The sequence below is a fragment of the Bos grunniens genome, chromosome X (genome assembly GCF_055505025.1).
Source record: "Bos grunniens cultivar Pamir isolate PY7600 chromosome X, Bosgru_T2T1.0, whole genome shotgun sequence".
Classification (NCBI taxonomy): Eukaryota; Metazoa; Chordata; class Mammalia; order Artiodactyla; family Bovidae; genus Bos; species Bos grunniens.
In genome coordinates, this window is record NC_141194.1 from 19,041,382 (window position 1) to 19,063,875 (window position 22,494).

The 22,494-nt window shown below is 43.6% G+C and overlaps 1 protein-coding gene and 1 long non-coding RNA gene across 6 annotated transcripts in view; one reads left to right on the forward strand and one right to left on the reverse strand.

Annotated features, from left to right (window-relative positions):
* The window catches only part of LOC147339893 (choline-phosphate cytidylyltransferase B-like), a 208,226-nt gene extending 186,339 nt beyond the window's left edge, over positions 1-21,887 (forward strand). The window contains exons 6-10 of one of the 2 annotated variants that reach the window (XM_086389326.1): positions 6,541-6,619; positions 7,381-7,505; positions 13,977-14,119; positions 17,407-17,594; positions 21,289-21,887. In XM_086389326.1, the coding sequence (XP_086245452.1) occupies positions 7,460-7,505; positions 13,977-14,119; positions 17,407-17,568 (351 nt within the window). In that variant the 5' untranslated portion in view covers positions 6,541-6,619; positions 7,381-7,459 and the 3' untranslated portion in view covers positions 17,569-17,594; positions 21,289-21,887. Of the gene's footprint in view, positions 1-2,791; positions 3,056-6,540; positions 6,620-7,380; positions 7,506-13,976; positions 14,120-17,406; positions 17,595-21,288 lie in introns of those variants that run through there. The other variant, XR_015159670.1, reaches the window with a different exon arrangement.
* The window catches only part of LOC147339895 (uncharacterized), a 100,408-nt gene continuing 97,653 nt past the window's right edge, over positions 19,740-22,494 (reverse strand). For all 4 annotated transcript variants that reach the window (XR_015159678.1, XR_015159677.1, XR_015159679.1 and 1 more), the window contains one exon: positions 19,740-20,548. This is a non-coding gene — a long non-coding RNA (uncharacterized LOC147339895). The remainder of the gene's footprint in view (positions 20,549-22,494) is intronic.

Here is a 22,494-nt window from a genome sequence, read left to right on the forward strand (position 1 = left end):
ATGAATTCCTGGGCTTGCTCACTATGTTTCCATCACCCACGTCTATTTAGCTCTCAGGAAAAAAAAAAATCACCACAAACCAAGCAGCCGAGGACAAGTCTGACAGAACCATCGGGACTACACGAAAGTTGACACCATTCTGGCTTGTCTAAAACCCATCCTTCTTTTGAAACCTGCAGTCTTTTGACAGTTTGCTCCCAAGCAAAAGGACTATGTTTATATAGGAAAGGATACTATTTTACTTTCTCTAATATAAAATCTGGGCTTATTCTGGCGTTTTTTTTCAAAGAGATTAAATTTTTCTTCCATTAGCTTCTTGGAAAGGGTTATTTTGCCTCGAATTCTGGTGGAGCATTCATTTCAGTGATGAGTAAACAAGCCCACATTGCTGTGAAGTATTTCATCAGCACTAAAATTGGGCTTCATTAAAGGCAAGATGGGACTTTAATTTCTACAGTCTGATTCATGTTTTATGGCCAAAGTAAAATAAGGCATTTTTGTTTGAAAGAGGGAGTGAGAATCTGCTTTTGTGGCTCCAACAGATCTTTCTAGTTTGTGTTCCCTTGTAAAGCCCTCTGGGGCTAAATGCTATTTCTTTCAAGTAAGAGGTGTTTGCTGGAAGCTTTTGTTTTCTACCAGAATGCTTCCTCTTCCAAAGACAAATCCAGACTGAGAAGACACCCACGTTCTTTTGTCTTCATCGAAGGAAGCCTGTAGACCCTCAACTCCTGCAGATTTGGTTTTGGTAAGGAGTTTGGGAACTTTCAGGTAGACTGAGGTATGATTGGGCTATGGGCAAGATAGCTGAATGAGACACCCACTTGGGGCAGTTTTGGAGTAGAGAGACTTCCTTAGTGCTAGACGTATACCAAGGCTTTACTTTTATGTTTTAAATTGGAGGATAGTTGCTTTACAATGTTGTGTTGATTTCTGCTATACTACAATATGAATCAGCTGTAAGTCTGATTCTCTCCCTCTTGAGCCTTCCTCTCCCCCTTCCAGGTCATCACAGGGCTCAGTGCTATACAGCAGCTTCACATTAGCTATCTGTTTTACATATGGTAGTGGATATATGTCAGTGCTACTCTCCCAGTTTATATCAAGGCTTTAAAGTACAATATCTTCCATGTCTGGCCAAGCTCAGATGTGGTAGAGGTCCTTTTTTTTGTGACTTCACAAGGAATGTTAAACTCTGATTTTGTCCTGGGCATGGGAGCTCTTGCTCTTATTCTCATGGAGGCAGATATGTAGCAACCAGAGCTGAACACGAGGATTTGTGAAACTGGTCAGAACTGGGATGCTCCTGCCGTAGCTTGAGTGGAAGGTGGCATTCTTGTCAAGGAGCTGTTTTAGTTATGGTTTGGATCTTTTCTATTCACCATTGCAGGTCTACTTTCTGGCCTTTTTCCAACCTGCTCTGTCCCAGCAGGCTGATGTTTGTGGATTGCCTTTATAGGCTCTCTTGCCCTTTGGCTTCAAGTTGGTTTTGGCCAATGTGAGGTGCCAGTAAGAGCTAAGTGGGCAGGAGAATACAAACCTGGGTTTTGATTTGCCCAGCTCCCACTCTGCCCATTCATGGTGGGTTGGCTTCCATTGCTGAAAGCAACAGCTTCTGTCTGATGCCTAGTGCCATCCCTGGAGTACTGGATTATCCATTGTTGGATTTCCTGAAATAGACTTTTGTGCAACTCACCACCATTTGAGTGTACCTTTCTCTTTCCTGCCAGGAACCTGACTGGGACAAGTTGGGATAGGCCTTGCATTCTCCCATGGATTTCTCTCCCTAGATCTACTTTTAGCTATCTAACCTGCTTCATGGTTAGACCAAAAAATAGTGAACTAATTTTCAGGGATACTGAAAGGATGCTGTGCACAAAAGAACCTCTATTCCCTACTTTTCTTTATTAGGAGATGAAATCTTCCATTCTATTTAGAGATAAGGTTTTAATTTAAAAGATACCTGGGAGAGGCATCACATTCAGCACTTTTAAGAATAACTGGGAGGAGTAGAGCTAGGGTCTAGACATTGAGAGTACAGAGATCATCTCTGATCTCAGACTTTATGATGTAGGCCAATAACTGAGAGTAAATTCTTTCTTGATAGTATGTTTTGCTAGAGAAATAGGAAGGCTCTGGGCTTTTGATGACAGAGTCAAGTTTAGGGAGACTGGAAAATGGGGGCGGCTTATAGCTTCAGAGGCAGATGGGCTCATTACCTTTCTCATTCTTATTCTCTCCCCCCATCTTTATTCTAGTATCCTTGAAGTCTTTTCAGAACTCAAAGGAACCTGGATGATAATTTACTAAAGGTTTCTCCCTAACAGATTGGAAAATTGAGCTTCAGAGGTTAAGTGGTTTACCCAAGTCATACAACCAAGCCCTTGACCCCTAGGTTTTTGAAAAGGCCTTGATGAAATTTCTCAGCACAGCTACTGAAGACCTGGGCTGTGGCTGATCTTGGAGACTGGGTAAGAAAGAAAGGCAGACTTGAGTACTTCTCTAGGTAAGTCTGACTTCCCTGGTGGCTCAGATGGTAAAGTGTCTGCCTGCAATGCGGGAGACTTGGGTTCAATCCCTGGGTCGGAAAGATCTCCTGGAGAAGGAAATGGCAGCCCACTCCAGTACTCTTGCCTGGAAAATTCCATGGACAGAGGAGCCTTGTAGGCTACAGTCCATGGGGTCGCAAAGAGTCGGACACGACTGAGCGACTTCACTTAGTACTAGGTGAGTCAGTGTAAAGAGAGGTTTTATGTGAATCTTATTTATTTGTCCTTTCTTTTTTAAACATTAGTATTTTGGAGTAGTGCCGGGAGCCAGCGTGAGGAACTCTGCCCGTGGCAAAGGTCATGAGGAAGGAGGCTCGGCATACGCAAAGGCAGGATCGAGCCTCAGGAGTCCCCCTGGAAATTCTCGAGCATCTACTCCCCAAACCAGAGTCTGCCTACTTTACTGCTTTGTGCTCTCACCTACACTTCTGACTTTATGGGGGGCTGTCCCGCACCACCTCTCTCTGAAAAATAGTTAACTTACAGCTTCAGTTAATAAAGTTCCTGGGCGTGACAAGAGTGTTTCAACCTACAAACTCCTTTGGAAGTCCTCTAGCCTGCCTGAATAGGTTCTTCCAGCCACACGTGATTGTTCACAGCCTCCCACCTGTGAGAGGCATGAGATGTTCTAAACTGTCTAAATACAGATTCCTTTGAGCAGTTAAAAGATTGATTAGAAATTGTATTGGTGAAGGGTTTTTAACTTGTTGGCACAATGTTTGCTGCTAAGTTTCCATATCCCTTACTTACTGTGTCCCTGGCAGTGTATTGATTAATATAATTGGTGTATAGGAATGTAAGTAGTAGCTTTAATGTTTGTAACCTTGGACCTTTGAGTTAATTCTTTTTCTTGTTATAGCCCACCACACCTTTGCCCTATAGGAATGCAACTTTGTCTAATGCGAGGGTAGCGCCTAATCACCTTTAGAGAAAAATAAGTTTTCTGAAGAAAGGGTCTTAAAATGTTAACAGGCCTCCGGGGCAGAAGATGATGTAAATCACCTAAACTTTTGCATATGGTAAGTTTGCAGGAAGAAAGCCTGGCTTACTGCTGACTCTGCCCCTTCCCCCATTATCCCCTATGCACAACTTAAGGTATAAAAACTACTTTGGAAAATAAAGTGCGGGCTTTGTTCACTGAAACTTGGTCTCCCCATGTCGTTCTTTCTCTCACCTTCTGGCTGAATTTCCATCTGGGGCATGGAGGCTTGTCAAGCCTACTAATTTTGCCTGGGCTTTTAAGATCTGACTGGGGAGGCCTTAGTGTCTCCTCTCCTTCGGGAGAACGGGAGGATGCCTGCGGCCTACATAGGTGATGCAAATTCCTTATTTTGGAATTTTATTAGCTTTCAATGTAAACCAAGTTATTCAGCCTCTTTTCTCCGCTGAATTTTCTCACTGAGCTATCCTTATTTAACCACTCTTTATATCCTTAATTATCATTTAATTAAGCAATTGTTTCCTGATCCTCGCTGACACCATCCCCACTTCGAATTCCCTGGATCCACCGGGGCTGGACCCCGGCAGAGTAGATTTACAATGTGGTGTTACTTTCAGGTAGACAGCAAAATGAATCTGTTATACATATACGCATATATACTCTAAGATTCTTTTCCCACTGTAGGGCATTACAAAGTATTGAGTAGAGTTCTTTGTGCTTATTTATGATAAATGATAAGGAGGAGAAAAGCAAAGCAGTCCTATTCAGTGTCTTGAACTGCATGTACTACATCTTTCTGGACCTGGAAAACTTTTAACAGAGGAATGATAAGAAATTAGTTGGTACAGTTTGCCCAGAGCAGTCTTGCTGACCTGTAAGTGTCAGAATTGATATTTCATATCCTTGCCAGGTAGCCCAGCTATGTAGATGTATACAAATTAAATTTCGCTATCTGGCTCCACTTGGCCTCATTGACATGGGCCTTATCAATTAAATCTCTTTATAGCAGGCTCTCATCAGAAAAGAGTCTGCCTGTGATGTGGGAGACTTGGCTTCAATCCCTGGGTCAGGAAGATCCCCTGGAGAAGGAAATGGCAACCCACTCCAGTGTTCTTGCCTGGAGAATTCCATGGACAGAGGAGCCTGGTAGGCTACAGATGATGGGGTCACAAAGAGTCATTTGTCTGTCTAACCTCAATATTCACATTAGTGAAGAAGGCATTGGAGAGACAAATGAGAAGCCAACAGCCTTGGGGGTGGGACTTCCAGTGAAAACCAAAAGCCTGCAAAAGGAACGTTCCTAGAGTGACATGACTTCATGGTGGGTGGACATAAGGTTGGGAGACAGGCTGGATGAGATAGTCTTGGATTAAAGCCTCAGTGTTAAGGGAAGGATGAGGCATGACTTCCAGGTCGTGTGTTTATTGCTTTAAATTTTGTTTAGAGAGGATGTGTATCAAAGAGAGGTAAATTTGGGGAGGAGAAGCCACCTATTACATATTTTGCAGTATTGAGATCACAAAAATCCAGTAGATGAATTTATACTACAGGTGTGTGTGTGTGTGTGTGTGTGTGTGTGTGTGTGTAGGTATACAAGAAAAGATGTCACTGCTGGAGAGTTTGCCAGACAATTACAAGATACATAGTTTATATGGAATTGTTTAGGTCATAGAACTTACAGAGGCATGATAACTGCTATCTGAGGTTCTTCCTACTTTGGGGGAGGCTGCTCTGCTGATGAAAAGATGCAAAATCTTACTATAACCCAACACCTCAGGAAATACATTGGGATGGAGTGACCATGGAGAATCACTTGGAAAAGGATCAGGCGGTGATTTGCCTGGAATTTTTAGAGGACATGCACCCTGCAACTCAGCAAGGATTTATGATTCTGTGTGATGCATCGTGTACCTACTAGCAGGCAGGACTTCTGGAATTTCCAGGATTTACATAAAAAACTACTAAGACTTCCAGCTCTGACCTAGCCCAGCCCTTAGCCCACTCCCACAAGGACCCCAGGTTGGGAGACAGATCTACACATCCTGTCCCTACCCTAATCTCCCAACTTTGAGAGATTCTGACCAAGGACCCAAACACACACAACCATTTTGTGCATTCATTACTAGATGCCATGACATCCCAAGAAGTGCACGATTTTCAACTTTTATGGCTGTCTCCTTAAATGGGCTCTTAAACTCCATAGTCCTTGAATTATGACAGGTTTTCAAAAGAGGTCACCAAACCAAGTGCTTGAGCACTCTATTTTTAAAGGAGTTTCTTACTTGTAGCTGATAGTTCCCTAGCAGAAAACTGGCAGACAGTCATCACATTCACAGCAAATGTAGGCTTTTAGAGGGGAGATGAGGGAAGCATTGTTCTTTGTAGGCCTGGGCTTCTTTATGTGGTAAAGGCTGATAGGACTTGTGAAATGGATGATAAATGGGTCTGAGATTCTAGTCTTAAAATCTTGAGAAACAGCTGCTAGTGGAAGCACTTACTTCTGAGTCATTTCACAGTCATTGTCTTAGTTTTCTTCTCTGCTGTTAACATTTCATGGCTTTACTAAGTGCCCACCTTTGGTCAGGTGATTCAAGGGTTTCCTGCTGCTTGCTGAAAGCAAAAATACAATTTTGGAGGCAAAAAATAAATAAAATACGACTTAAGTGTGAGGGAGGGCCTATTGCCATCAGTGGGACAGGAAATGAGGATTTTGGGTCCTCATAGTAGAGGTGAGTAAAATCTGATGGATGAACGAAAACTCTGAAGGAGAGATTTTAGAGGCAGAAGAACAAAAGGCCAACAAACCTAAAACCTACTGTCAGAGGTAAGAGAAGAAAGAGGGACCAGCAAAGGAGAGAAACCAATGGAGTTCCCATTAGTTCATGCAAACAAAGACAGTGGAAATACCTTTCACTCCAGGATTCAAGTCTACCTTATAAACTGCTTATTTCAACTGCTTTACTATGGCTGTTTTGTTTAAAAAATATGTATTTTCAAATTGTGGACATGTACTCCCATCCCAGTGGTGATGTCACTCTTCTCTCTCTCCAACAGATTGACTTTGTGGCCCACGGCGACATTCCATACTCTTCTGCTGGCTCTGATGATGTTTACAAGCATATAAAGGAAGCAGGTGAGGGGTCCTCCTGTGTTCACCTGTCCCCTACAGCATGACACTGAGGTTTAGTAAGAGACGTCAGCCCTGGAACTGCAGCACATGCTTACAAGGCATGGACTTTCAGATGTTTCCCAGAGAGCCTCTGCAAGCCTCTGTTGACATGTGCTAAGGCTCAGCTGTGGTTCAGACACCAGTTAGATGTTTATGTAGAAATTAAAGACTTCCAGTTTGAGGCTCAATTTTAGAGGACATAAAATCACAGGACTCTTATTTTTCTTCATTGAAGAATACTTGATTTACAATGTTGTGTTAGCTTCTGGTGTACAGCAAAGTGATTCAGCTATACATATATATGTATTCTTTTTCGTATTCTTTTCCATGATAGATTATTACAAGATATTGAATATAGTTCCTGTGCTCTACAGTAGGACCTTGCTGTCTATCTATTTTATATAGTAGTGTGTATCTGCTAGGGCTTCCCAGGTGGTACAAGTGTTAAAGAAACCGCCTGCCAATGCAGGAGACATAAGAGACATGGGTTTAAACATGGCAACCTACTCCAGTATTCTTGCCTGGAGAATCCCATGAACAGAGAGAGGAGCCTGGTGGGCTAAAGTCCATGGGGTCACAAAGAGTCAGACACGACTGAGCAGCTGAGCACACACACACTGTGAATCTATCAATCCCAATCTCCTAATTTATCCCCTCCCCCAACCCTGTTGTTTGAAAGGCAATCATTTTCCTCATTAACAATGAAATTACTTTATGCTCCCCAGAAAGTTCCTTCCAGAAGAGGACAGATAACTGGCTAATTAATGATGTGGACTCCGTGTCTCCCTAGTCCAGTCCTACCATATGTCATCCTGTCACATGATAATATCCCCAGGCACCACATACAGAGGTAAAAAAATGGATATGTTTATCTGTGGAATCAGGGAAACGGCTTTCCTCCTGAAGCAGTTGACTCGTGTCCTGGAAGGCAGACAAGGTGCTGAGCTTTGGCAGTTGTCCCATTTGTCACTAGGCCTTTCTCTTCGGGGCAGAGACTCTGGTTGGTCCCAGGGACTTACTGGGGGGCTGGGAAGAGGGGACTTTCCTTCCCTGTGGGCTCCCTAGGATTACTTCCTTTGTCCAGTGCTCACCATGTGCCCGTGCTGCTCAGACTCTAGGGAAATGGCTGCTAGGGCATCAGAGCAGACCTGTGGTTTAGACCCTCGGCGGGGCCTCAGTGCTCCCTGGTACCATCTGCCTCCTCTTTGTCCCCTCCTGCCCTGATTTGCCCATACCTCCTTGTGCCCTTGCCTCTTCCCCCGCGTCCTGAGGAGAGGGCTGTGTTTTCTGTCCCAGGCTGGCCTCTTTACCCTCCCTTCTCTGGAGCATGTTTTCCTTCATTCTTCCTCCCTTTGTGATCCAGGGCGCTCACTCTCCGGTGGTTTCTCATCAGCTTATGAACATACGGAAGTCTGCAGAGACTAACCCCAGACCTTCCTCCCGCCCTCCTCCTGCCTCTCCCTCCACTCACATCCTTGCTCAGTTTTCCTCTCAGGGGCAACTGTTGTTCCTCAGCCACGGGTGCAGACTTTTGTCCCATCCTGGCTCAGTTCTCAGATGGCCCTTGGGCCACCCAGTCCAGTGGTCTCAGCTCAGTCCCTCCAGGCATAATGACCCTGCTGACCATGTTCTTTTCCTAGACACTCTTGTCTTCACTTCCATTTCCGGGACACTTCTGGGACCTTCCAATTTCCCGTTGCTCTCTGACCACTGCCGGGTTTTGTTGCTGGGTTTCTCTCCCTATCTCACCAGCCTTGCTCTGTGCTCTGCCTTCCACATACCCTACACTCCAGGCACACGGAGTCTGTCCTTTGTACTTTGTACATGGAGTCCGCTTTGTCCCTTTGCTCCAGTTGTCCTCTGAGCTTGGAACGCTCTTCCTCTGAGCTTCTTGGTCAGGGCCCCCTGAGGAGCCAGCCTGGACATGCCCTCTCTCCCTGGGGCATGATTCAACACACCCCGTGCCCTCCTCAGATGCAGATACTCATTGCATAGGGACCTCCTTTGCAACTCCCTTCTCTTGGCAGCCTGATTGTGGGTGTGTCCCTAGCTAGAGTGAAGTGCCGCAGGCCATGGCCATGTCTCACCCATCTTTGCACCCCCAGCACAGTCCCTGGTATATCTGTGGTGCTCCTTGAGTGCTGGCGGAACAAGAGAATGCTTTTATAGAGTATGATGGGGAGGGAGCCTACGATGGAAGCCTTTGTCTGCAGGGGCTCTTCCCAACACACGGGGAAAGGAGCCATTTACCTAGATAGCATTACCTAGATAATTGCACAACACACTTCTGTCTTGTGGAATTAATTGTTCTTATCATTTAGATGTAAGGGTGATATTTTGGCCTGAATGATACTGTCCTTGGTATCCAGTTTGTTGGCTTTCTATTGGTATTTTGACCTCTGAGTCCCTCACACACCTCCTTATTGAAGGAGATGCTTGCTGCTGCTGCTGCTAAGTCGCTTCAGTCGTGTCTGACTCTGTGCAACCCCATAGACGGCAGCCCACCAGGCTCCCCCGTCCCTGGGATTCTCCAGGCAAGAACACTGGAGTGGGTTGCCATTTCCTTCTCCAATGCATGAAAGTGAAAAGTGAAAGTGAAGTCGCTCAGTCGTGTCCGACGCTGAGCGACCCCATGGACTGCAGCCTACTAGGCTCCTCCATCCATGGTATTTTCCAGGCAAGAGTACTGGAGTGGGGTGCCATTGCCTTCTCCAAGGAGATGCTCATGATATGCTAAATTACTCCAAACCATCTTTGCCTTACAGCCCAACAAAATCTCAGTGAAAGATGGAAGGAATCACTCTTTGACTTGTTTCAAAAATGACTAAGATCCAAGGACTTCCCTGGTGATCCAGGGGTTGGGACTCTGTGCTTCCACCATGGGGGACATGGGTTCAATCCCTGGTGGGCGAACTAAGATTCCACATGCCATGGGGCACGGCCAAAAAACAAAAACAAAAACCCAAATGACTATGATCTGAATGAAAGATCTTTGAAATTATATCTAAAATTTGCATTTTTCTTGCAGTACTTTATAACAGGCAAGAACTCAAAAGTTCTAACTGCTCTTTTGGCAAATGTATAATGGAAAGTATTCTTGGCTATCCACAGTGCTGGTCATTTTCCCGAGCTGAGGTTTTCCATCAGTGTCACAGGATTTCAAATCAAACCAGAAATCAAAATAGTCATTGCTGGGGTTTTTAAAATACTCAGCCCGCCCAGATTATATCCATTTGGATTACATAAAAAGACAGCTGGGGCAAAGGTAATTACTTCTATCCTCTTAGAGGGTCAGGTGGTTTTCCTGATGCTAAATGTGGAGCTGTCCATGGTGGAGGGGGTGGTACAGTACATTACCTTGATTCCTTAGCTTCTCCACCCATCTCCCTCCATCTGACCACCTTCCATAAACTTCCGTAAGCCTATTGCTGCCTGAGAACCTTGGAGTGAAGAAGTGTTTGAGGAAGGCATGGGCTGGAACTGGTATTGTAGCTAAAGGTAGGTGCAGAAGTAGTGGGTTGGCCAAAAAGTTTGTTCGGGTTTTTCTGTACAATGCAACAGAGAAACTCCAACGAACTTTTTGACCAACCCAATAGATTTTTTAATGGCATAGTTTATTTTCTGCTATTTTACTGTCTACCATTGGGGAAGGAAATGGCAACCCACTCCAGTATTCTTGCCTGAAGAATCCCATGGACAGAGGAGCATGGCAGGCTATAGTCCATGGGGTCGCAGAGTCAGACATGACTGAGTGACTAACACACAGACTAACACAACACACACTGTCTACCATACATCTCATCTATAGGGATTGCACTGCACCCATGCATGCCTCCCTCCATGCATTAAAGCATCAACTGTAGTAGAGTGAGTTACCATGCTTTCCATAGAGACTTCAGGAAGCCGAATACACGCTCCACTATGTTTGAGCTGCCCCCGTTGCTGGCGTCTGCCACCAGAGCCCTCTTCCCCGCTCCCTGGGGGCCGCCGGAACTCCACCCATGTTGGTCCAGCATCCTCCCCCTCAGCCTGCGGCCGCTGCTGCCTTTTCCCAGTACTCAGGGACCTTCAGACTCTGAGCGTAGCACAGGCTCCTGAGGGTCAGTTGCCCAGTCTTCTGCCCCCTCTCTGGCATCACTGTCAGCCCTGGGTAGAACTGATGCTTGCACATCTCCCATGAGGGGGAGTGCCCTCTCTCCTGAGGCAGCCCATTCCATCTTTGGAAGCTTTTGATTCTTGTGGGTTAACGCATGAACTGCTGAGTGGATCCACAAGGCTGGAACTGTTGGTGGGGAAATGGGATATGAATATGAATAATACAGGGCCCTCACCTTCAAAAGAGAACACAGCCAGATGTAAATAATTACACCAAAGTATTAGAAGTCTGTGGGTGAGGCGTGTCCAAAGGTGGGAGTATATGAAGAAGTGTAGGGTATTTGGAGAAAATCAACGATGTTCATGTGGTGAAGGGTGTGTGGAGGTGACAGCAGAGAGAGACTGGCAGGTGGTGGGACTGGTGGCTTAGGCTTAATTCTGTGTGTCACGTGGAGCCAGATGCCCCTCTGAGGCAGGGAGTGCCAGGAGCAGGTGTGGCAAAGGACCAGCTGGGGAGGGGGAGAGTAATTTCTGTAACCAAACTTTGTTGTTGTTCATTTGCTTAGTTGTGTCCAACTCTTTGTGACCCCATGGACTGCAGCACACCAGGCTTCCCTGTCCTTCACCAACTCCCAGTGTTTGCTCAAACTCATGTCCATTGAGTCAGTGATGCCATCCAACCACCTTGTCCTTTGCCATCCCCTTCTCCTGCCTTAAATGTTTCCCAGCATCAGGGTCTTTTCCAAATGAGTCAACTTTTTGCATCAGGTGGCCACAGTATTGGAGCTTCAGCTCCTTCCAGTGAATATTCAGGGTTCATTTCCTTTAGGATTGACTCGCTTGATCTCCTTGCAGTCCAAGGGACTCTCAAGAGTCTTCTCCAACACCACAGTTCAAAAGCATCAATTCTTCAGAGCTTAGCTTTCTTTATGGTCCAACTCTCACATCCATACATGACTACTGGAAAAACCATAGCTTTGACTACACGAACCTTTGTTGGTAACCAAACTTAGGATCTCCTGTCTCCACAGATGACAGAAAAGCCACTCTTGACTCTTAAGTAATTCAGACACCTCAAGATTTGCACTCAGACTATGTGGACTCAACTTCTGGCCTTCTCCTCCTGCTGTGATTTGAGTGTTGACTTGAGTGGGGTGACGGTCTGGCTCTGCTGACCTTTGGTCATGGTATTTTGAGACCTGCTTAGCCCCATCATCCCTGGCTAGCAGATCCTCAGCACTGCCCTCTGACACTCAGCCTCCCGCTCCATCTGTTTGTAGCCACCTCCCACTTTGGCTTGTCCTTGCCACAGCCTCAGCCATGGGATTCACTTCCCCATACTGCAGTCAGGCTGGTCTCAGGTCCTGGCTCCCTTCAGTGTTCCTTGAGAGGGTCTCTGGCCACATCAGAATTGCCCTCTGCTGTCTACTGGAGGGCCTTGGGGGGAGCCGCATTAGGCCCTAAGGAACGCTCTCCCCAGGCCCTGCATGTTGGCATGAGGTCTCTGTAGGGCCATTTCCTCCCAGAGTCCCTCGAGGTGAACAAGGCACTAGCCCCTCTACTCTGGGCTTTCTACGGTGGTCTCTTCCTTGCCTCTGCCCCCGGGGGTTGAACCTACATCAGGGTGAGACACAGGCCCTGCCCATAGTCTCTTGCTCCTGCTCCTTACCTCCTGATCCCTCTCAGCATTTCCCTCAATCCCAGGAGGAACTTTTTTTCTTCCTGGAGGGCTTAGTTACTCTGCAGGACATGGAATTTTAATCCATTTCAAGTTTATATTTTTGCATGGTGTTAAAGAATGTTTGAATTTCATTTTTTTTTACATATAGGTGTCCAGTTTTCCCAGCACCATTTATTGACAAGAATGTCTTTTCTCCATTGTACAGTCTGCCCCCTTTGTGATAGAGTAATTGACCACAGGTGTGTGGGTTTATTTCTGAGTTTTCTATCCTGTTCCATTGATCTACATATCTGCTTTTGTGACAGTACTACCCTGTTTTGATGACTGTAGCTTTCTAGTATAGTCTGAAGTCAGGAAGCTTGATTCCTCCAGCTCCATTTTTCTTTTTCAAGATTGCTTTGAGAATTTGGAGTCTTTTGTGTCTCCATCCAAATTTAAAATTTCTGTTGTAGTTCTAGTAAAAATGCCATTTGTACTTTGATAGGGATTTTATTGAATCTGTAGAGGGCATTGGGTAGTATAAGCATTTTGACAGTATTGGTTCTTTCTATTAAAAAACAGGTATATCTTTCATTTGTTTATGTCATCTTCGATTTCACCAGATTCTTGTCTTTGATAACACTTGTGACTTCTTTATGGCCTTGTATTGGTACACTCAAATATATCTTTGAGGACTTTAAGGAAGTTCCATGAGAACTTGGCACCCTCTGTGCTTGTTTGTTTCTTCTCAGTCCCAGTAGAGTACAGATGAAAAGGCCTTCGTGTGGTGAAACCACCATTGAGAGTAGATTGCTCTTAGAAGGTGCTCTCATCGAGCACCCCCTGGGCATGTCTTTAGATCAGAGACAATAAAAATACTGCATCCTTCTTCTTTTCCTTTGCTATAACATGATGCAGAACTCCCTGGGGAAGAAGGGGAGTTGCTGTGATCTCACAAATTCTTTGACTTGACTGCTATGCTCCATTCACTTACTCATTTAATTTGCATGTATTGAGAACTTTCCATGTGCTAGACACTGGGGCACTGAACTGGGTGCTGGACACATAAAGATGATCAAGACACAGCCTGTGCTTTCAGAGTGCTCCCTTTCCACAAGGAAATGGATACTGAAAATTCTTTTGTTAATGGCAGTCAAATTTATATTTTAATGGCTGTGGATTCTGCCTGGTGACATCAGGAAAGACTTCCCAGAGGCATAGCCTTAAGACTGGACCCTGTACAATGAGGAGGTACTCTGCAGCTGCTGTGGGCAGGGAAGGGGTTTCCGGGGCAGGAAAGAAGGGCTTGAAATGAGCAAATGCTGAGAGCCAGGTGAGTGCCTGGTGCATCCAGGGAACAGGTCCAGTATGACAAACATGCAATGTCTGTGGCAGGTAGGGAGTGCCTGGAATTGAGCCTGGCAGAGTCGGCTGGGGCCAGATGTGAAAGCCACCTTGACCTAGGAGCTGCCACTTTGTCCTGGACAGGAGAGTCATTCAAGAAAATGGGTCACCTGAGATCATCTTAGTTGTTTTTTCTTCATCCTGTCTTTTCTATTCGAACAGGGATGTTTGTTCCAACACAGATAACAGAAGGCATCTCAACATCAGACATCATCACCAGGATTGTCTATGACTATGATGTTTATGCCAGATGCAACCTCCAGAGAGGGTACACAGCCAAGGAACTGAATGTCAGCTTTATCAATGTAAGTGTGCCACCCCACACCTCTGAGGACCAGCGCGTCACGCTACTGCTGGCACTGTTTACAAATCACTTACTTTACACCACTCGATATTCTTGATGTTTGACATTTATTGTCTCATTCAGTCCACATAACAGCCCAACGATGTATTATTATCCCCATTTTATAGATGGAGAAACCAACGTCCAAATGGGTAACGTAATTTGACCAAGACATACAGGTAGTGAGTGAACATCACATTTTTTAAGGGAGCTGCCTCACCTCCCTTTCCACACACCAACCTCCCCATTTAGAGTTCTCAGACTTGGGTGAAGGGTTTCTGAGAGATCTGCCCTCATAAAAGGCAAGAGTTGTCTTCTGCTCCAAGGGAAGAAAGGAGCACAGAGGCTCTACAAAGCTAAACTCAGAGAAAGTGTGTTCTTATTTTAACGGTTTACAATTTTCATTTTATTAAGGCCTTACAAATGCTCATTAGAAACTTTAACAGCTGCTTTTTTTTTTTTTTTTTTGTCCCGAGAAATTACAGCCACTTAAAAAAAGCCCAAAGTCTTTGGCTTCCTCTTGTATTTCTGCTGTATTCTCACAGAGCTGCTGTTAGTTTAATAATAGAGCACCCATTAAAACAATCTTTAAAAACAAGTTGTTAAAAAGCAAAGAGGGCAGCCCAGTTGCTAGAGGTGATGTTGGTGAGTCTGGATGACTATGTTTGCCTGAACTCCAAGGAGCTGATCGAGGTGAGCAAAATAAGAGCTCTCCACACATACAGAATTTCCACCACCTGGGCTTCCCTCGTAGCTGAGTAAAGAATCTGCCTGCCATGTAGGAGACCAGGGTTTGATCCCTGGGGTGGGAAGGTCCTCTGGAGAAGGAAATGGCAACCCACTCCAGTATTCTTGTCTGGAGAATCCCATGGACAGAGGAGCCTGGCAGGCTACAGTCCATGGGGTCGCAAGAGTTGGACATGACTTAGTGACTAAACCTCCCCTCAAATAGATGTGATTTTTCTACAAAACTAGATGTTTTTAATTATATGAAGCCACAGTTATTCAGAAGTTTATACAAATTGGTCATTGGCTTCCAAATGAGGCAGGGCTCTTTCAGTAATCGTAAGTCAGCTATGATCAGTTGTCCTCAGGAGGCAGGGAGTGTTGGGAGTCCGGGCTCTGTGGCTTCATACAGACTGGGCAACAAAATGGAAAATGTGAGGTTCAAGTGGCAAACAGAACAAGTGGCTGAGAAGAATTCAGTCAAAGTGATTAGTTGGTATCTTACAGAGCATAAAGCCCTGGTTATTTCAATAAATTAAACTGCCTGTTCTTTTAAATTGAATTCAGTCACCCATCCAGGCATGCCGAGCCATTTCTGAAAGTTATTGCTCGCACTCTTTCAACGGCCTGTGATAAGCCACTTAGCTCAGGGAACCGTGTAGTCCGTGTGGATGTGCCCGTTGCCTTTCTGGGACCACAAGCTGCGCTGTGGCACAGAGAGTGCATCACGTACTGGGTGAGTGTGTAGATGAATCACGGAACCTTGAGTGGCAGGAACCTGACAAGGGTCAGTCACCAGCCTGAGTCCCTGAATTTGTCAATAGAAAAATGAGGAAAGTTGAGTTCGGAGGGACCTGGCTCAAGTGCCTCAAGCAAAGTAGAGGCAGAAGCAGTAGCAGCCTCCCCGCCTTGTGCCCCCTGGTCCAGAGCCCAGTCTGGTGTTCCGAGCAGCTCCTGAGAGCAGTGGAGAGTCGCCGTGTATTATATATAGCTGGCTGGCAGCACGGATGGCTCACTCCTCGCCCTGAGGCTGCAGGGATGTTTGTGAAGTCTAGATCAGGGACTCTGGACCCAGGTTTGTAATACTGTATGTGGCTCCAAAGATTCTGAAATATGAAATGGACTTCAATTCCATATACTGAAGAAAGGTGAGAAATCTTGTTACCCCTTCAGGAGGAAATGTATTATGGTTTCATGGAGGAAAAGAGCCTTTGTTTCATGTTATCTTCATGGTTTTGATTCCACTTTCACCAGATAACGTGATTAAATGCTTCTGTTGCTTACAAGTAATCAAATAGCCAACCCACACTGAGCGTCTACTAAATGCCAGGCATTGTGCCAAGTACTTTACATGCATTATCTGATCTAACTGTTACAGCAACCCTGTAGGGTAGGGACAGTAACTATCCCTATTTTACAGATGAGAAAACTGAGGTTTAGAGATGGTAGGTGAGCTGCCCAGCATCTGATGCCTTCTAGGCACAGAGGTATAGCAGTGCTGCATCAAGGCTATGAACGAAGTCCCAGTCCAGAGAAGCTATCAGAACAAAAATTTTCTTCATTACCAAGGAAACTGATGTGGTTCCATTAGCTTAATGGGAAATATCATGACAGTGACAATTTCAGTGTAATACATGGGTGCTAAGGCCCAGCCAGTGGCTCACTTATTTCAACCAATATTGGTTTTAACAATGTCTCAGTAAAATAGAGAACTCGGGCTGCTTCTGACTGGCCATTCTGTGTATAGTTCATATTTTTGTCTAAGTGTCAGGAGAACTGAGGGGATGCATTCACCTAGTATCTATCCAAAATAAACAGCAAATGGATACTTTTGGTTCTTCTCTTGTATAAGTGAATTCAACTTTATTTATAAGGAAGAGAACATTACAACCACTTGTACTTCACTATACCCATTCAAATAGACTAATCAGAAGTGACTTTTCTTACAAGAGATGGGCCTTCCCATCAATCCAGCCCTTGGAAACTAGCATCCTGACTCTTCAGGTTAAGAACGTGCACAAGTTGAAATAAAATCTGACCATTCTGTGAATGACTAATCTCTCCCAAGCACTTTTGGGTAAATCTCTTTCTTTTTTTTTAAATTTTTTTTTTAAATTTTATTTTATTTTTAAACTTTACATTATTGTATTAATTTTGCCAAATATCGAAATGAATCCACCACAGGTATACCTGTGTTCCCCATCCTGAACCCTCCTCCCTCCTCCCTCCCCATACCCTCCCTCTGGGTCGTCCCAGTGCACCAGCCCCAAGCATCCAGTACCGTGCATCGAACCTGGACTGTCGACTCGTTTCATACATGATATTATACATGTTTCAATGCTATTCTCCCAAATCTCCCCACCCTCTCCCTCTCCCACAGAGTCCATAAGACTGATCTATAAATCAGTGTCTCTTTTGCTGTCTCGTACACAGGGTTATTGTTACCATCTTTCTAAATTCCATATATATGCGTTAGTATACTGTATTGGTATACTCTTTCTTTCTCCTTTAATTTTTGACCAGGAGAAGAAGTACCACTTCCAAAACCGGGTAGACAAGATGAAGGAAAAGGTCAAAAACATGGAAGAAAGATCAAAGGAATTTCTTAGCACAGTGGAAGAAGAGAGTCATGATCTAATTCAGAAGTGGGAAGAGAAATTGAGGGAATTCATTGGCAACTTCTAGAACTGTTTGCACCTGATGGAGCATGGGTATGTAATTATTTCACTTCTTCTTACAATAGTGGGTGTTTTCAGTTTATCCTCCTTTCCAAGGAACTACTCAAGGGTGTCCTTTATCAGTCCAATATGTGACCTCCACTTTGGGCATTAGCCCAAATGACTTCAAGTCTATGCACTTATTTAGTTTCTGCTTTTCCTTTCTGTATGGCACCCAGGAGTGCTCAAAACCAACTCTGTTCTCTATTTCTATTTCTTGTTTGAAGCCATTTGGTAGTCACTGAATGTCTATTACTGCAAAGGTTGGTTTCATAGCCCAATCTCCCAGTTGGAGGATGCACAGCTTGGGGGTAAGGGTGAAGTGGGTGATTGGCATCATGGACCTTGCGTTATGAAACAAGGCCAGTGCCTCTTGGATGGACTAGAGGAGGAGGATGCAGAAGAAGTGTAGCTGCCTGGATCACTTTTTATTGTCAGGAACTCCTGTTTCATTGGTTGGAACAGAGAGAGAAGAGGTGAGACTTTGTACTCATCATGCCCTGATTTGCCCCTGTTTTTTCCATGATATATATGTGCTGGGATAAGGCATAAAAGTCTTAGGGGACTGGGGCCATGATCTGAATCTTAAAACTGAGACAGAAAATGCAGACAGGATTGCTTGCCTAAATTCTATATAGAATTCTGAGTGAAAATTACAGAGAAAATAAAATTCTGGAAACCACCTTGTACTCCACTGGTATTTCTATTGTGTGTGTACTTCCAGAGTAAATAACCAGTATTATCAGCAGAATTAATAAAGAGGGTTCTATGGAAGACTTTATTTAAAAAAATTGATGTGTAGTTAATTTACAATGTTGTGTTAATTTCTGTAGTATAGCAAAATAATATATATATATGTATAATATAGACATACACACATTTTTTAATACTCTTTTCCATTATGGTTATCTTAGGATATGGAGTATTGTTCTCTGTGCTATATACAGTAGAACATGTTTATCCATTTTATGCCTAAAAGCTTTCATCAGCTAACCCCAACCTCCCACTCTATCCCTCCCCCAACCCCCTCCTCCCTTGGAAATCACCAATCTATTCTCTCTGTGATTCTGTTTCATGGATAGCTTCATTTGTGTCATATTTTAGATTCCACGTATAAGTATATCATATGGTATTTGTCTTTCTGACTTCACTTAGTATAAGTGCTAAGTCCATCCATGTTGCTGAAAATGGTGTTATTTCATTTTTGTTTATGGCTGAGTAGTATTTTATTGTATACACACACACACACACACATACCATGCCTTCTTTATCCACTCTTATTTTGATGGACATTTAGGTTGTTGTCATGACTTAGCGATTGTGAATAGTGCTGCTAGGAACACGGGGGTGCATCTATCTTTTTGAATTATAGTTTTGTCTGGCTCTATGCCCAGGAGTGGGATTGCTGGACCATGTATGGTAAGTGTTAGTTTTCTGAGGAAACTCCAAACTGTTTTCCACAGTGGCTGCACCAACTTAAATTCCCAGGAACAGTGTAAGAGGGTTCCTTTTTCTTCACACCTCCTTCAGTGTTTGTTATTTGTGGACTTTTTAGTGATGGCCATTCTGACTGGTGGGAAGTGCTACCTTATTGTAGTTTTGATTTGCATTTCTCTAATAATTAGTGATTGCCTCTTGACCATCTGTATGTCCTTTATGGAGAAATGTCTATTTAAGTCTTCTTCCCATTTTTGGATTTTTTTGTTGTTACTGAGGTTGTATTAGCTATTGGCATATTTTGGAAAGTAAGCCCTTGTTGGTCTCATCATTTGAAAATATTTTCTCCTACTCTGTAGGTTGTCTTTTCATTTTATGCTTTCCTTTGTTGTGCAGAAGCTTATAAATTTGAATAGGTCTCATTTGTTTATTTTGATTGCCTTAGGAAACTGACCTAGGAAAACACTGGTATGATTTCTGTCAGAATATTTGGCCCATGACCTCTTCTAGGAGTTCTAAGGTGTAGTGCCTTATGTTTAAGTCTATAACCCATTTTGAGTTTATTCTTGTGTATGGTGAGAGGGGGTGATTGTTCCAAATTCATTGATTTGCATGTGGTTTTCCAACATTCCCAGCACCACTTGCTGAAGAGACTGTCTTTTCCCCACTGATTTTCAACAAAGGAGGCAAGAATACACTATTGATTATATATATGTGGATTTATTTCTGGGCTTTCTATATTCTGTGCCGTTGATCCATATGTCTGTTTTTGTACCAATATCACTCTGTTTTGATTACTGTAGCTTTATAGTATTGTCTGAAGTCTGGGAGGGTGCTGCATGCTGCTTTGTTCTTTTTCTGTAGGGCTGCTTTGGGAAATCTGAGGCTTTTGTGGTTCCACATAAATTTTAAGAGTATTCTATGAAAAATGTCATGGGTAATTTGATAGGGATTACATTAAATCTGTAGATTGCTTTGGGTAGTTTGGTCATTTTAACAATACTAATTCTTTCAATCCAAGAGCATGGGATATCTGAAAGAGATAGTTTTAAAGCTAGCCTTCCTTTTAGAACCAAAAGAAATGATTCCATTTGATTTCCCTGATTTTTAGTAGCCTAGATTTCCTAGTACAACATGAGAAGTCTCTAACAAAATTGACTTTGGCTGAATTATTTTATTGATGGGTTGTCCCTGCTGCCTCTCTGCTCACTGGAGCTGGTTCATAAGATTGTCTAAAAGTAAAACAAGTAAAAGAACAACACTTGAGAAGTTAGAAGAGATGCTTTGCTAAAAGCCTAGCAGCCTCTAAGTGATTATAGAGGTGCCGGTCATAGGCCAACTGTGTCTTATTGGCTGAAGCTGAGAGGGGTTGGAGGGCTTGCAAGGGTCAACTTAAGCCTTCGATGACTTCTAGAGAGAGTTTGCAAGAGCAGAGGAGCCAAGGGTCGGGTTCCTTTTCATTTACCCTGGGTTTCACAGCTCGGATCACATTCTCTGGGATTCCATGGTCTCTGTAACAAGTTTGAAATTTCTCATTAATCTAGTGTGTACTTTAATAGTTAACATTTTTCACAACTAATTTTCAGGCTCTGAGGAAAGAACTAGTGGTTTTTTAAAAATGAAAAACCAGGTAGGCATTAATTTGTTTACAGGGGTTCAGAAATGTCTCTGCTGAGAAGTGTGGGCGGTGTACATACCTCAAGTGGGAGGCTGTTTTTTCCCACTGGGAGTGAGCAAAGGCAGGGAAAGGGTATCATGTCATAGCAAGTTGACACACACGAGTCGTTCTGTGCTCCCAGTGTAGGTGGAATAGTAGCTGGAATTGTTCTAGGGGAACTTGGTGACAGTGAATGAGGTGATTTTTAAGAAATAAAACCCAGCTAAGATCCTGGAGGTTTTTCTTTTTAAAACTCACTATTAGTGTCAAAACTGTTATTAACATTAATTTACTGAATCAGACTTAGATGTTGGTTTTTTCCTGTTGACATTAAAAGTACAGGAACTGTTACAAGGATGTTAAATGCTGAGATAAGTAATTTGCTTTTCATGAATGTGCTATTATTATAATAGTATGTTATTTGTGCATTTGGGACTGGAACTCATTTCTTAAAATAGAGAATCTGCATTATCTGCCACTATAGTACTGATACAAATAATCCACACCTGGAAAGGTAGAAAATACAAGGATTTAGGGTACAAAGTTTGGTAAAACAGGTTTAGCTCTTAGTGGGTATGCAATAAATGTTTCTAGATTGCTTTAATGGATGTGTAGTGAAGACCTTGCAGCATTTGTGAAGGATATGGTAAGGGCTGAATCCTCCGTTTTAGAAGAGGCAGAGGAACCAGAGATCAAATGGCCAACATCCACTGGATCATCGAAAAAGCAAGAGAGTTCCAGAAAAACATCTATTTCTGCTTTATTGACTATGCCAAAGCCTTTGACTGGGTAGATCACAATAAACTGTGGAAAATTCTGAAAGAGATGGGCATACCAGACCACCTGACCTGCCTCTTGAGAAACCTATACACAGGTCAGGAAGCAACAGTTAGAACTGGACATGGAACAACAGACTGGTTCCAAATAGGAAAAGGAGTAAGTCAAGGCTGTATATTGTCACCCTGCTTATTTAACTTATATGCAGAGGACATCATGAGAATCACTGGGCTGGAAGAAGCACAAGCTGGAATCAAGATTGCTGGGAGAAATATCAGTAACCTCAGATATGCCGATGACACCACCCTTATGGCAGAAAGTGAAGAGGAACTAAAAAGCCTCTTGATGAAAGCAAAAGAGGAGAATGAAAACAGTTGGGTTAAAGCTCAACATTCAGAAAACTAAGATCATGCCATCACTTCATGGCAAATAGATGGGAAAACAGTGTCAGACTTTATTTTTTTGGGCTCCAAAATCACTGCAGATGGTGATTGCATCCATGAAATTAAAAGACGCTTACTCCTTGGAAGGAAAGTTATAACCAACCTAGACAGCATATTCAAAAGCAGAGACATTACTTTGCCAACAAAGGTCCGTCTAGTCAAGGCTGTGGTTTTTCCAGTGGTCATGTATGGATGTGAGAGTTGGACTGTGAAGAAAGCTGAGTGCCAAAGAATTGATGCTTTTGAACTGTGGTGTTGGAGAAGACTCTTGAGAGTCCCTTGGACTGCAAGGAGATCCAACCAGTCCATTCTAAAGGAGATCAGTCCTGGGTATTCATTGGAAGGACTGATGCTGAACCTGAAACTCCAATACTTTGGCCACCTCATGCGAAGAGTTGACTCATTGGAAAAACTAATGTTGAGTTTTAAGCCAACTTTTTCACTCTTCTCTTTTACTTTCATTAAGAGGCTCTTTAGTTCTTCTTTGCTTTCTGCCATAAGGGTGGTGTCATCTGCATATCTGAGGTTATTGATATTTCTCATGATCACTTCATGGCAAATAGATGGGGAAACAGTGGAA